Genomic DNA, 16,531 nt, shown 5'->3' on the forward strand with positions numbered 1-16,531 from the left:
TTCTTGGGCACCTATCAATACCCAGCCCCCAAAGCTTTTCCCCTGAGTCCCTCCCCGTGGTTGGTAAGCTCTGAAAAGCCCACGCGAGGGGGCCGGGGAGGCCGCATCCTCCCTCTCCCGGCATCCTCAGCGGTGGGACCTGCAGCTGCAGCTTGGGGAACACGCCGCGCGAGGAGAAGGTCGCTGCGCGTGGAGGCGGCGGTCACCTCACGGCTACCTGGCCAGCAGGGCAGCCCAGAGGGGGCGGGACCTCCCCCGACGCCCCGCCCTTCCCCGCGAGGGGCGGGCCTTCCGCCCCCGGCCGCGGCGCCATGCGGAAGAGATGGGCCTGCTGGAGCGGAAGTGACGCTTCGGGCGGCTGTGGCGGCGGCGGCGGCTGCGGAAGAAGGAGGAGGAGGAGCCGGAGGAAGAGGTGAGCCCGCCGGCTGGTGGGGGCGGGGCGGGGAGCGGCAGCGGCCAGACGCACCGGCTGCGGGGCGCGCGGGCCGGCGCTTCCTGAAGCAGTCTCCACCTCCGCAGCCTGGGTGGGAGCGGTGAGCGGCGACCGCGGGCAGCCAGGTACGGGAGGGCAGGCGGGGTGGTTGGGAGACCACCGGTTGTGCGGGGCGCCGCGTCGGGCGGGGGGCAGAGGTGACAGCGGCTGTCAGACTGCCCGCGGGAAAGGCACCGAGTCGGTTTGGGCGCCTGGTCATCTCTTCTGGCGTATAATGGAGGGATCGGGCTGCTCCGCGCTTCTGTCCCCCTGGGAAGGAGCCGCTTTCCCGGAGGTCGACTGCCGGGAACCCCCGAGGAACCTCGGTCCGGTCCGTGTCCCGACTCGTGACTCTTCCCGGGTGGCCATTCATATCCACTGGCTGCTGCCTGCGGACCCCTCAGCCGGCGGTGCCCTGGCGCTGGGCTGGAGGCGGCGGTAACCTGTACCGCTGCTCTTGCCCTTCACCGCCGCCCCCGGGAGAGCCCGTTGTGTCGGATAATCCTTTCCCTTCTCTCGCCCCCTAAGGCGCTTTGAATCAGCCTTGTTAACCTTCCTTCGCACCTACCTCTTCTTGCCCCGCAGGGGATCGGCTTGAAGTTTCCGAATCGTTTCCCTTTCAACGTAGTTGACAAATTCTGAAGCAGGAAGCTGATAAACAACTCCGAGCGAAATACGCTCAAAATGTTTCCTTTTGGTAAACATTAAGTAAAGGGGAAACTCATCTTCACCAAACCGTTCATGGACTTGGAGTGATAAAACCCTGTCTTGCCTTGCTGTGAGAATTGGTAGCTTTTCCTCTTGCTTTTCGGTAAAATTAAGTGACGACTTATCTTTTGGAATCAACCATTCTCTCCCCAAGCTCCCCCCCCCTTTTTTTTACCACCCCACCCCCCATCAAAACCTGGCAGGGAGGGACTTCTGGATGCCTTGCAGTCCTTGCTGCAGAAAGAAACATCAGCTTCATTTGCTTTGGTTTGCTTGGTTTTCACAGGGCTGCCTCGGAAGAAAGGAGAATGGCGTTCAGCAAAGGATTTCGGATCTATCACAAATTGGATCCTCCACCTTTCAGCCTCATAGTGGAAACTAGGCATAAGGAAGAATGTCTCATGTTCGAGTCTGGGGCTGTAGCTGTGCTCTGTAAGTCATCTCTCACAGCCCAGCTGATCAGGGTCTGTTTTGCTTGAAGTAATTCAGATTCAACCATTTTTTAAAGAAGACTCTGATATGCTTTTATTTCCTTTTAACCAGACCTTATTTTCTTTCAAACTTTTATTTTCTTTTCTTCCCCCACTGCAGGTTTTTGTTGGGGGTGGGGAAGATGCAGGTTTTCGTACAGATTTTTGATTTCTTGGGTTCTTCTGCTTCTCAAAGTAAATCTTTCTTTCCAAAAAATTACGGTTGCAATGTATAGCATATCACATAAACCTGTCAAATGGCTTGCTTGACATTTTTGCTGTAATGAACAGCATTTCTTATAGGTCAGTTGTAGTAATGGACTATAAGAGTATTTATTTAACATTGTTGGAGGATTTTATGGTGAGGCGCTTACATTTTCATTAAGAGGATTGTAAACAACCTTCAAAATTTCATGTAAGGTAGGTGATTGATTTCATATTGTTTAAGAAACTACTCTGATAGTTTATTTTAAAGAAAAGGACTACTGCAGCACAAGAAAAATAGTAGATTAGTAAGGCTTGGGTTATTTTGTGGACAGATGGATAAAATTAAAACTAAAAAGATTAATTTGAATATTACACTTGGTAATATAAGATTTTGTCTGGTAACCTCAATTTGGGATTATTTCAAATGTGACTGTGTTGTCAGAGGCTCTCTAGTGGTAACGACTTGTTCTATATTATGCGTTTGCTATGTAGGATCAGTTTAGTTATTGGTCATATTTTTTAAAATTAAAAATACCATTTGAAAGGCATACTTACAACTGTAAGCCCCTAAATATTTTAAACTGTTAAACTTTCTCCATATTCAGTAGTGAAGGGCAGAAGACCCTAATCTCTGCATACAGAATACTAACGTACAGAATATTAATATCAGTTAAACCTGATTGATCTTAATACTCTGAAATAGCAAAATTTTATCCTGATTGGGGAAAAGGATAGTGACATAATGAAAAGTCTTAAGCAGAGAACAATGTATAAGAAATATGTATTTTTTGGTACATATGGTAACATGGTTTGAGTGAACAGGAAGAGGCGATATGTGTTCTAAGAAACAAGTGTTAGTAATATGGGTTATATTCAGTCAGAATTAATTCATTTACTGATACATTGTTATTTATGCTTAAATCAACTAAAATATCACTTGCTACAATATTAATTTTGCAAAGCATGTTTCTTCATACTACAAATATTATTCTTATACTGATGAATTCTATCTAGATAAAACTATCTGTGGGGAAAAAGGTTTGTTTTAGCATGTGAAACCCTTTTCAGCTGCTTGTGTTTTTTAGTGATTTCCTAATTTGTCTAAATTCTAAATGTTTCTCTAATTGTGATTACTGGTAATAATGGGAAGTCAAATTTTCAGCTACAAAGTATGTATTACCTAGAGTTATTAGGGTTATTGCTATACTTTACTCCAAGGTCAGGAAGCCTAAGGATAATCCTACTTCCAAACCTCCAGCAGTCCTCTCTTTTATGCCAAATAATGGTTTAAAAAAACAAAACAAAACAAAAAAACTCCCCAAACCATCCATTTTGGCATTAACATTCATTTTAAGAAAAAGAATCTTAAAAACATTGTCTTAACTATTTATTAACTCTTTTTATTTTCATTAGATTTAGACTATATAAGTAATTCTTTTCAGGAGAATAAAACTGTGAATGTTGCCTCTCTCCGTAAAGCTAGCATAAATGGATATATAATCTCTTGGGTACGTCATTAGCTTTTCTACTAATTAGCTTTTCTATGTCAGTAGCTTTTCTCCTGTAAACTTTAATATTTAAAATATTAATATTTAAGAGCTAACAGACCTTTTTATAAATCATTTGACTTGTAAAATTAATTTGACATTCAGGTCAGAATGATACCAAGGTGTGTATTGTGCTGTAGAATGTTCATTTTTAAAACCTTCACATTTTTTCAGTGCCTGTTGTATTCAGGGAGCTGTGCTTGGAAAATACTGAGGTGTTCGGTTTATCTTCACCAATCTCAGCCCTTTGAATTGCAATGCATCTTGCATATTAATCTACCAGAAGAATCTCCTAAAATCATTTTTGATGTTAAACCCAAATGTAACCCTATTTTTCAATAAGATTAAGTTCAGACTCCTCAGCCTGTCAATCAAGGCCTGCCATCATTTGGTGCCACCCTGTTGGTTCAGTGTTGATCTCCTTTAAGGGAGACTGGTGTTTCCTCAGTGCTCTCCCAAAGTAGCGTGCTTTTTCCAACCGTCATCATGCAGTCCCTCTTCCTCCAAGACTGCTAGAATGCTTTTTTCTGCCTTTCTAGTCGAAGCCTGGTCAGTTCCAGTTTGAGTCTTCTTCCTTCATGAGAATCTGCCCCTCCAGCTCACTCTTGTCTCTTCCTTCCCTTCATTTTGTGGAACTTAGTCTGTATCACAAGATGAATGCTTTTTATATGCTGCTTTTGTTGTTCTCTACATGCTTGTATGCAGGTGTTTTTCTTGAACATACATGGTGAGAGTGACCCTAGCAGGACTCAGTTTCACGTACCCAAAGTTTGTGACGTCTACAGGCTTCAGTTGCCCGGGTTTAAAGTTTAAACAATTAGACATCTTAGGCAATACATATCGTTGAGGATTGACAATCACTTAATTTTCTTGGCTTAGGCCAGAAGTGCCATGAGATAACCAATATGAAATGTCATTTTTCCTATTATTAGCACATATTAAAAAATAAGGTGCAAGTGAAAATAAACTCAGCTCATGGATCCTTTTAGGACCCAAGTATCCACTAATCAATCAAGCCTTAGAATTCTGTCTTAATGTTGATAAAGATGTTAAATCAGTCATGATGCTATGACTTAATCAATCGATGAATCAGTGATTTTCAGCCCTGTGTGCACATTATAATTACCTGGGAAGGTTTTTACAAATACTGATGCCTGGGCTCCAGCCCCCCAGAGATTCTGATATAATTAGATTGGGATGACCATTTCTAAGCATGGTTTATATAGGCCTTTCTATGATAGATTATGGCATAACTTTTTTGGCTCGCAGACGCTATCCAAAATAACCATGTTTCCAGAATTTCAGTGCTGTTACTGTCTACTGTGGGGTCCGTAATGAGTTTCCTTGAAACCCTCAGCCTGAACCAAGTGCTGATGTTCCCATAGCACGTCTGGTCTAGTGCTCTTCACAGAACGTGGAACTGTGTTCAGGTTTCTGCGTCTGGATGCTTCACTCCTTGAGGAAAAGGCCCAGGTCTCAGTAATCTTTGTATCCCTAGTGCTTAGTTCAGTGTCTTACTCATATTGCAGAATAAATGATTATTAAATAAGTGGCATAGGGGGAAGACTAACCTAATGTAGATTATAGTATTCTGTGTTTGTAGTGCAGTATTCTGTGTTTGAAAGTGTGGTACCTTTTCATATAAAATTTATTTTCTATCTTTTAAAGAATTGCTGTTTGACCAAACTGCTGATATGAAACACATACGTAACACATTGTTTGGATTTGTTACTGAAAAATTCTCTTGGAAATAACTATTAACCACATCATTAAGGTTTTTCTGAAATGCCAATTAAAATGTGTGTGATGAATGTTCTTCATAACTACCATAAGTACTGTTAACAATTTGTTTTAAAATTACTTTTCTTTAGATGGAAAATAATTTTATCGATTTCTTTCATTGCATTTATTTATTTAAAAAAACCTTTGGACTTCCCTGGTGGTCCAGTGGTTAAGGCTCCACGCTTCCACTGCATGGGGCACGGGTTTGATCCCTGGTTGGGGAACTAAGATCCCACATGCCTCGAGGCATGGCCAAAAATGAAAAAATAATAATAATAAAAAAATAATTAAAAAAATAAAATATAATAATAAATAAGAATAAATAATAATAAAATAAAAATAGAAATATTTATTATTTAATAATAATAAATTTAAAATAATAATAAAATAAAAATTAAAAAAACCTTCTGAAGTGTTCTTAGATAATAGTTAATATGTTTTTTAGTCACATACCCATTTTTAATGTTACTCATTTTTGAAAATTACTAGTCCAGAAAAATGTTCAGTTGAACCAAAAATTTGATGTCTGTGGAGCAGTGACTCAGTGTAGCAAGTGGACCGTCTGTGGCCGGTATACTGCGTCTGAACCAGCATAAGCACAAGTGTGATGGTCAGCAAGTTGTAACACTACACCCTTCTTCTTGGAAACTAATTTTTTAAAAGATAAAGGAAGACATCTATCAGTTTTGTGTTGAGTTCAGTTTTCCACCACTTTTTTACAGTTACACACATGAAAAGACCATCACAAGGGACGGACAGGTAGCCAGTCAGACAGATACATGCTTTAAATTCACAGGCTATCTCATTATTTTACAACCCATCTCATGCTTTAATAAAGGTAAATAATTTGCTTTATAATTGTATCCTAAATAGAAGATGGAGTAAAGAGAAGGTCAGTACATCGGAAATGGAGGATGATGTGTGGTTCACATAGATAGTGAGTGTAACATCTGTATTAAACGTAGGAGAGAAGTTTATAAAGGGCATTGGCAGTAAACTCTTTGTTGCAGCTGTTTTCCAAGTAATGTAAATACTTTTTCCTGTGATTATGTATAGCCTTGGAATGGCACCTTTTAACTAACCCATGTGTGTTTGGTTTTCAATGGTTTCTTATATTCAAATGTATATATGGTGCTCACTTTTAGGATCAGCAGTGTTGACCATTTATGCTGCATAGCTGTATCATAGCCTTACTAGTTGTGTGTGGTTGGTTGACCCTCTGGGTATACAAATGTTAGTCTGAGTGGCGTCTTACTCATTTGTTCATAAGTGAATGATTGTGCATGCGTTGTATGTCATAGTATGTTGTCACATAAAAGGGAGGGAGCAAATAACCATTACATTAAGATAATATTGGACCAAATGACTTACTTGCTCTAAACAGTTTCTTGTACCCCTTAACCTGTCTTCAGAAGTTGCATAGAGTTATAGTAGTGTGTAAATTAAATATTGTGAAGTTATGGATCACCTGTTTAAAAGATGAGGATGTAAGGTGTTGATGTAAATTCCTAACTCTTAAAATGAGAGTTTTTGTTCTTTTGGGTGTCACATGCTGGTATGGTAGGAAGGATTAATTGCTTTTATCTGTCTAGTGGTAAGATTATCTTCAGGCTTTAACTCTGGACCTGGTTTTACCCCACGTTGTCCGTCTAAGTGTCTTTGTCTACCTAATTTGTTTTCTTTTATCATGGAAACCTGAGCTGTAAAACTGAGGGATAATATTCTGGAGCTCTTTGTCACAGAATGTGAAGTGTCTTGCCTTTTCTATGAAACTGCAAATGGTAAAGGAGTCATACTTGCCATTTACTGGAAGTTACTCTGCTAGTCACAACATTAAGCCAGAGGGGCCTAAGCTTTCTCATTTCATGGCATCCTTGGGGTCTCATTAAGTTTTTAACAACACCCCTAAGCCACCGTTCTGTTCATTAAATAGTTAGGTCCAAACAATAAATATTTATGTCCTAACAACCTTTAGTAGCTGTTTGGAAAAAATATTGCAAAGAATTGAAAATAATTTATTTCCTTCATAAATAGCCACAGTTCTTTACTTACGGTATGGCAATGCCTGTTGAGCACTGAACAGCTTTTCAGACCTTGGCACCAGATTGAAAAGCACCGCCCGCATTGCCTGTTCCACGCTGATTTTGGAGCAGTACTTGTTTGTTTTTTTTTTTAATCGCAGCAACCACTGAAAACCCAGTTTCACTAAGATTTGACGTCTGATGTCATAAAGGCATGTACTGCAATCAAATGTTAAAACTCTGAGCTACCCCAGGCTAATAGTTTGGGCAGTGTCCAGCATGTGTTGAATATCTCCGTGTTTCTTTCCATTTAAAATATCCCTCGTCTCTCCTGAGAGTTTGCTGAAGTGTCCCAGAGCATCTCAGCATACAGTTTAGACTGGCATTAGACATGCTTTATTTCATTTAATCCTGTGGGTTGTACTTCTATCCGCATTTCGCGGATGTGGAAACTGAGGCTTGGAGAGATTAAATAACTTCTCCAATGACATAGTCTTACCATTTGCTTTTTCGCTGTAATTATTATTTATGCTTTTGTTAGGGTGGTGGTTATTATTTGGGGGGGTTGAGAAATGAAGAGCAAAAAGAAAGGAATGCCAGTAGACTTTAAAGTTGGGTGAAATGGTAAGCATTTCTAATGAGGGAAGTGTTAAACTTGCTGTGTTTTTACCTACAAACTGTTAATATCTAAGAGGGAAACATGGTTTGATTTAGCATTAGGTAATTAGAAACTTTATGTTTTAACTTTGCCGGGCCAAGTTAAATGTCAGGTTTTAGAATTTTGGATAAGGAGTGTAGTAGGTGGTGATGACAAGCAGGGTGCATAGTTTTTTGTTTGTTTTTTTAATTGCCAAATGCTACTAGTCAGCACGATTGCCCTTTAGATAAGTTGCAGTATCTTACCTCTTTTTAAGAAAAAATTTCAAGTTGAGGAAAGAAGTTCCTTTTTTATAGTTGACTATTTCTGTGCAGAAAAATGAAATTTAGACTTGTTATATATCACTTTATGTTAGGGTTGCAAAAATTCATTTTCCTTTTGTAAATAGTGTTTGGAATGTTCATATTTAATAGAAAAGAAAATAAATAGCAACTTAATATCAACACTTAAAAAAAAAATCAACCTTACTCCTCTATCCTGGGCAGCAGGATTAGCCTGCTAACATAGGGCCAGTAGTAGTTCCTAAGTGCCTTCTTTTCTTTACCACTTAAGTGTGCTATGAGGAAGTAAAAGGTGAAGGCAAAAAATTTCTCTCACTGAACAGTAAAGCCTTGTTATGTGACTTCTTATTATATGATTTCAGGTCTCTCAGATGTTCTAAAATATCCTTAAAATATAACTAGGCCAGGAATGTAACAGGATACTTGCTTCTGAGCATGATGGTGTAACAGGATCTGTGTTTGCCCTTCCACCTTAAATAACAACAACAACAAAAATGAACAAAAAAATGTGAAACAATTTTCAGCCCTTGAACAATAGGCAGCACAAGACACTGATCCCTAAGAGAAGGGAAACAAATGAGGGGAGCCTTGCGATCGCTGCCTTGAGAGCTTCCAGGCTACAGCAGCAGCAGGATGAACCCAGACAAAGCCTGGCAGCCTCCCTGAGTTGAGGAGATAGAGTAGGGACTTCGGCGAAACGTGAGCATCTAGAATTCTCAGGACTAAGTACCAGAAAAGGTGTAACTGCACAGAGCTCCTGAGATGTGTAGTGGATTCCACTTGAGACATCAGCTGACTTCCGATTGGTGCCAGTGTATGAGGAAGCTATCAAGGCAGGAAAGAACCACCAAAGAGGAGCAGGCAGAAAAATTCCTGGAGCTCAGGGCTGGGCATAGTTCATGCTCCAAACAGCCAGAATGGAGAAAACTGGTAATACTCGGGGGATTGGGTTGAACACTCAGAGAAGGGTATATTACTTCAGTAGTGGAGCCAAGTAGCTCTAGACCACATGCTGCTCTGGTCCTGCCTGACAGAGCTTCGAAGCAAGACCCAAAGGGGTCAAACTGTTTCCAAATAATTTCCAAATAACTCAACTGTATCCCAGAATAAAGATTAAGACTGTTTATAGGAATACAAAATGTATATACATATATCCTGCATTCAACCCTGTCAATTTCACAATGTCTGGCATTCAATTAAAAATTACCATGCATGAAAAGAAGCAGGAAAATATACCCTGTAATGAGGAGAAAAGTCAATCTGTAGAAACAGATGCTCAAATTAATAAGAAAATTAAAACAGCTATTATAAATATAGTCCATATGTTCAGGAACACAGGAAAGAATGAGCATGTTAAGGAGAGACATGAAAAATGTAAAGGCCCAAATCAAACTTCCAGAATTGAAAAAAACAATGTCTGAAATGAAAAAAATACACTGATGGGGATTAATAGATTAGACTCTGCAGGATAAATGAGTGGCGAATTTGAAGACAAAACAATAGAAACAACCCAAAATGAAGCACAGAAAAGCAGACTAAAATAGATAAACAGAGCATCAGAGGGCTGTGGGACAACTTCAAGTGGCCCCATATGTATGTGCAGTTGGAATCCTAGAAGGAAGGGGGTGGAGCAGGAAAATATTTGAAGAAATAATGGCTGACAAGTTTCCAAAATTGATGAAAACTATAAATCCACGGATCCAAGAAGCTAAATGAACCCGAAGCAGAAGAACCATGAAGAGAAAGAACTACACCCAAATATGTGATGAAATTGCTTAAAACCGGTGACGTAGAGAAAAATCCTAGAAACAGCCCAGGAAAGAAAAAAAAAATGATATACATGTAGAAGAAGGAAGATACAAATCATGATAGACTTCTTCAGAAACAGTCCAAGCCAGATGAGAAAGAGCTAGATCTTTAATGTACTGAAATGGAAAAAAAACCAACAACCCTGAAACTGTCCACCTAGAATTCTGTACCCAGTCACAAGCAAAGATGATGTAAAGACTTTCAGATGTTCAGAAGCTAAAAAAAAATGAGCCAATTATATGAGTAGCAATTTAAATAGTATTGCTTTTCTTTGCATCTAGTGCCAATAGATTCAGAAATTTTGAGTTTGTAAAGTCTGAGTCGTTACATTTTGTTACTTAGTTATGTTTTAACTCTAAGTTTGAAAGAGGCAGAAAGAGTGGAATGGATTAGTGCAATTGGGGTTAGTCTTGTAAGCAGAGTGCCAAAAGGAGGTATATCTTTAAAAATTGCATATCATGTTTTTACTGGTGACAGTTTAAATTTGCTTGAGTTTTTTAATGGTTGTTAATAAGAATTTGTGTTTTATCTTTTTCCACTAAAATAGATTTTGCAAGTGAAAGCCATTGTTATTCCTCTGTAATGTTACACAATATGAGCAATGCATTCACATTGGAGTGCATTTCATAGCTAATGAACTAATCAAATTACTGGGAGTACATTTGGCATTTGGAGAGATGCATTAACTCTTCGTGGTCAACTGGACACCTATTTAATTACTCCCTCAGTTCAGGCTGGAAGAATTTATGTACTCTTTATACTCCTGGATGATTTTAAGATAACTTAGTTAAAAGAAAAAATAAAAAACAAAATACTTCTTATTAAATTATTGGCTAAAACATATTGAATGTTATTAAAATTCTCTCTTCTTCCCTTTTATTATAGTCTTCTTACATAACTTTATAAAGTGTGTTTGCTTATATAAACTAGGTCTTTGCAATAAATATTTATTATGGGTTATGTTTCATTTTGTTCACTAGTTGACCATAGGATTGCTGTCGTCTGTTGAATACCTTACTGAAAGGTAGATAAACAGCCTTTTAATATCCTGTGGACCATGTTCGAAGTATAGGCAGTATGAATCTTATTATTTATTTTTTATTTTATTTTTTAAATTAAAAAATATATGTTTTATTCATTTATTTATGTATTTGGCTGTGCCGGGTCTTAGTTGCGGCACACGGGCTCTTCGTTGCAGCACGCGGATCTTTCAGTTGTGGCATGCATGTGGGATCTAGTTCCCTGATCAGGGATTGAACCCAGGACCCCTGCATTGGGAGCGTGGAGTCTTAACCACTGGACCATCAGGGAAGTCCTGAATCTTATTATTAAGTAAATTCCTAGCTGGTTGTACATTAGTGCTCATTAGTGGTCTGTCTTGGTCAACGTTGGGGATATGACTTTGGCCTATCTTGTTTCACAATTTGATTATTTTCTTGGAGAATGGGGTAGAAAGGTCGTTATCAGATTTGTAGATGTTGCAAAGCTGTGTGGGACTGATACAGAGCTGGGTAGAATAATTTTTTATTTTGGATGGCACAGTTGAGATCCAATTTTTTTCAAACTGAGAAAATGGGTTAGAACCTACAAAATGAAAATGCACTCCCCCTTGTTTGAGTTTTGTGTCCATTCCTGAACCAACTACTGTGGCTACAGGGATATCAGGTGCTACTTGGGTTGGGCAGATGATTGGCAAAAGAAGGTAGAAATTTCTGTGATTGTTTGAGTTCCCATAAAACCCCACCTGTACCATGGCTACATAGTAAGGGAGGGTGGGCACAGGTACTGGGTCGATGGTCACCTTGACCACTGCATTCCTTCAAATCTGCTCTCCTTCCGTCTTCCTTATCTCAGGGGATTGCTCTCCATCCACCTAGCTGCTTAAACCAGAACTTAAGAATCACCCTCTACACCTCCTTCTCTCTCATTTCACACATTCACTCCAGTACCAAGTACAGTCAACTCAACCTCCTAATTTCATTGAGAATCCACGCAGTTCACCGTTTCAGCTGGTTCTACACCAGTCAAGCCGCTGCAGTCTCTTTCATGGACCTTTATAGTAGCCTCCTTAAATGGTCTCCCTGCTTCCACTCCCCCTACCCACTCTCCAGTGTTCTTAAATACACAGTTTAGATTTTATTATTCCCCTGCTTAATACCCTTCAGTGGTTGGTCACTGAACTTAAAATCCAAACTCTTTAAAATGACCTGCAGTAAAATCGAGTCCGTCTCCCTCTTCAGTCTTACACTGCACTGTCTGTTGGTTTCTGTGTTCCAGCCACATTGGCCCTTTTCTTTTAGTTCTGAATGTGTCAGGTTCTTCCTGGCCTCAGGGGCTTCACAAACGCTCTTCCTTCTGCTCAGGATTTTATTTTTGAAGATAAACTTGTTCGCACACGTGGAAAAGTACATAAACGACAAATGTTCGACTTGATGGCTTATTACAGAGTGAACATATTCATGTTACCACTGCCAGGTCGAGAACAGAACATTATTGCTGGCTCTCCAGAAGATTCTCTCATGTTCCTTTCCAATTATTATCTCCATCATGATCTGCAAAGATAATCACTGTCCTGACTTCTTACCTCATAGGTTAGTTTTATCTGGTTTTCAACTTAACATAAATGGAATCATTCAATATGTATTCTGTTGTGCCCAGCTTCTTTCATTCAGTGTTAAATATGGGAGATCATGCATGTTGTAGCGTATAGCAGTAGTTTATTCATTTTCATTGCTATGTAGTATTCCATTGTATGAATATTCCACTATTCTGTTGACATTTGCTTTATTTCCAATTTTTCCTATTATAAATGACACTAGTATGAATATCCTTTTACATGTCTTTTGGTGCACATACATACATATTTCTGTTGGATATTTTCTTAGGAATGGAATTTCTGGTCGTAGGGTATGTGGATGTTGTCTGGAACACTTTTACCTGCACTCTTAATTTGGCTAACTTCCTGTTTATTCTTCAGGTTTCAACTTAAAGGTCACTTCTGCAGGCAGGCAGGCCTATTCTAACCACCGCCTTCCCCCACAAACAATTTTAGATTAGGTCCTCCTGTTGCAGTCTGTTGGAACTCCATCACTGTACATAGTATAATTTATAATTTTGCAGGTGTATGATTATATAATGCCTGTCTTCCCAGTGGAAGGTATTGGGGCACTGACTTTTTTAATTCCTAGAACTTTGCCAGGATCCTGGTATATGGTAGGCATTCAGTAAATACTTGTTGCACAAATGAGTGAAAGGTTATTTTTATTTTGAAATATTGCCAAGATTGGGATGTGCAGTTTATATAGAACACTAATTTGGATAGCTGAGTATCTTTCAGCTGGAATTTTAGTTATTTACTAATACAAAGAAAACCTTTTTCCTTTAAAATAATTTTCTCTTTATGTGTAATGAAATGGAAAGAGTCTTTACCACCAGCTGGTTATATGATCTTGGACGAATCACCTAACCTCTAGTCTTTTTCTTCTGAAAATGAGTAGCTTGGACTGCACGATCTCAAGGATCCTCTGACTAGAGGCTCTCTGCTTCTACACCAGAGTTGTACCTGCATGCAAATAAGCCGGCCACAAACTGCGGTGCATGCAACCACAGGCAAATTGTGTTTCTAGGAAGGTCATGCTAATTTGTAATCCAGTTTTCATATTCTTACTGGCTTTCTTCAGCTTGGTCTTCTGTATCATCAGCTAAGGAAAGACAGTCTGTTCCCACCTGGAAGGTTTGAGCCACAGCAGAATGTTGACCTTGGATGGCAGGACCTTCAGTGGGTAGCGTAATTATTTAGTTTGAAATATTAATTCATCAGAAGTTAGAGAAATCTACATTTAAATTTAATCCTCAAAATACCATTTAAGTTTTTAAAGAAATGACTTTTTATTTATCTGAATGTCTTGGATAATAAGTTAATTTTATTTCTTTCCATTCAGATGGTAGAGTTAGCAAGGCAGGTGTGACCATTGTGTTGCAATTATCCTATGTTTAATAAGCCTGTATTTTAGAGTCACAACTCATGAAAATCAAGAAATAGGCATATGATTATGTTTTCATCTGAATTTCTGTAGCCTGATCTTTTGTTTCTTATCTTAGTTGCCTTAACTTCTCATTTGAGAAGGGCGGGAGTAACACCAAAAATGCTGAGTAATGCCAGCTATGTCATATGACAGAGTGCTATAAAATAAGCCAATCCAGCAAAAATGGTGTTGAGTAATGCGATAGAGAACAATAGGTGTGTTAAATTTTGATAGAGAACAATTGATATATTTATACTCTGAGTGTTTTCTGTAGTCTATAAATAGATAATCTCTATAACTTCTATTTTCATTACTTTCCTGTAGTTTAAATAGGAGATGTAGATTAGGCCTGCCTTCAGTCATGAATTCAGTTAAAAAACTCTGAAACAGGCACAGAGCTAAAATAATGAATAAGTTATCTGTATTAAGTTGTGGGATATCACTAGCTCGTGGCTTTACGTAGTTTTAAAGACTTCTTAACTACTTCTTTGATGACAGGTAAAGGTAAGCTTATGATTTTCCAGCTACAAGTTTGACAGAGGAGGATATGAAAGCTAATTTATTTAGGATGAATGTAAGGAAAACATTTGTGACAGAGTATTAGCAATATTTACCCTTCCTGGGCTCTCCATTCTATAATTGCCGAGTCTGCTTCTTTCCCAATTTGTTATATATCTATTATTTGATGAATATATGATAGCCTTGGGAAGAGCAGGCCATGGGGCCGTTCTCAAGGCTGTAGAACTTATTGCTCCCTTTCAAGTTTATAAAAGTCCTAGTGCCCATTGAACTTTTGCCTACTTGGAGGAAAATACCCCTCGGATCACTTAGAATCCGAGCAGCCTGTCCTCTCCCACTGACTGGCCAGGTTATCTTGTCTTCTCTCCTCTCTCAATTTATCCAGGATACCAAAGAATGTTGTCAGAATAAATTTTATCTGGGGAAGTATCAAACATACATCAAAGAAGAGAGAATAGTGTCGTTGATTCCCATGTATCTGCCAGCCAACCTCAGCAATTATCACAGACACTTTTTAAAATATATATATATATTTATTTATTTATGGCTGTGTTGGGTCTTCGTTGCTGCGCGCAGGCTTTCTCTAGTTGCGGTGAGCAGGGGCTACCCTTCGTTGCGGTGCGCGGGCTTCTCATTGTGGTGGCTTCTCTTGCTGAAGAGCACGGGCTCTACGTGCGCAGGCTTCAGTAGTTGTGGCGTGCGGGCTCAGTAGTTGTGGCTCGCAGGCTCTAGAGCGCAGGCTCAGTAGTTGTGGCACACGGGCTTAGTTGCTCCTCGGCATGTGGGATCTTCCCAGACCAGGGCTCGAACCCATGTCCCCTGCATTGGCAGGCGGATTCTTAACCACTGTGCCACCAGGGAAGTCCAATCACAGACGCTTGTGTTTATCTATGTCCCTTATCTGCTATCTCCCCCACCTCCGCCACCACTGTTTATTTTGAAGTAAACCCTGGACATCATTTAATTTCATCCATAAATATTTTTATGAGAATAAATGTTTATGGCACATATTTTGCTTTAAATTCTTTTCTATGACCTGATTCATATTCATATATTCACTAGGAGTAGATTCAGAGGGCCTTCAGATGATCAGTTCTAATGACGTGAGGATATGTTTAAAAATAGAGCTATAATTATAAATTTACGCTTAAGATAGCTCTTTGTTCTCAGGAAATGCACATTTGCACTAGATTGATGACTAAGATTTAAAGCATGAATGAAAGATAGTGTTGAATGTGACATGAGAAGAAAAGTTTTTCCAGTTAAAATAAGGAAAATAAGGAGGGGGTTAGTTACTGTTGATGCCTGAGGTGTCATAGCAGTAACTTCAGAAGCCAGGCTCTGTCTTGCCTTCCGGGCTTAACAAATGAGCTGAAGACATGTGGCCCCCCTTACCTCAGCTGAACTGCTCAAGATCTTGATCGGCTCAGAATGACTCCTAAAACAATGGGCTTCTTGGCTATTCCTACCTGCCCGTGGTTAGAAATCAGTCACTTGTAAAAAGAAAGGTTTGTTTTTCCTAGCGTTTCGTTTGTTTAATAACAACATGAAAAGGAGGAAAAAAAAAACCACTTCTGTTTCAAAAAGCAGTCTGTTGCCCTCATGGAAAGCGCAGTAGATAACCTTGAAAGACAGCACTAACGAGAGAGTGAGTAGCCTGAACTTCCGTATCACCACGTTTCCTGAACTTTCATTTCTGCTCATTGTTTCCTCTGAGCTCTCCGCACCCCCTGCCATTTTATACACTCCACAGCTTACACCCTGGTTAGCAGTCATTTAACAGTGCCCATTTTCCCATCCTCACCTTCACACCCCACCACAGACATCACATTTGAAAATTTCCAGACGTCACTATGAGGAACTGTTAAACTTCAATAATGAAGGCATTCAAATGCTATCAGTGGTAAGATAAAATGTTTATCTTTTTGTGTATTATTTTATTTATTTATTTTTAAGTTTTTTTTAAAAATTAAAAAATTTTTTTATTTAAAAAAAATTATTATTATTACTATTTTTGGCTGCGCTGTGCGGC

General features: G+C 39.3%; 1 protein-coding gene across 1 annotated transcript in view; it reads left to right on the plus strand.

The window, feature by feature from the left end:
- Positions 1 to 311: 311 nt before the first annotated feature.
- The window catches only part of SYNJ1 (synaptojanin 1), an 83,981-nt gene continuing 67,761 nt past the window's right edge, over positions 312 to 16,531 (plus strand). The window contains exons 1-2 of the mRNA XM_061193992.1: positions 312 to 412; positions 1,467 to 1,612. Of these exons, the coding sequence (XP_061049975.1) occupies positions 312 to 412; positions 1,467 to 1,612 (247 nt within the window). The remainder of the gene's footprint in view (positions 413 to 1,466; positions 1,613 to 16,531) is intronic.

Source organism: Eubalaena glacialis, chromosome 6 (assembly GCF_028564815.1).
Source record: "Eubalaena glacialis isolate mEubGla1 chromosome 6, mEubGla1.1.hap2.+ XY, whole genome shotgun sequence".
In the NCBI taxonomy this organism is placed as follows: Eukaryota; Metazoa; Chordata; class Mammalia; order Artiodactyla; family Balaenidae; genus Eubalaena; species Eubalaena glacialis.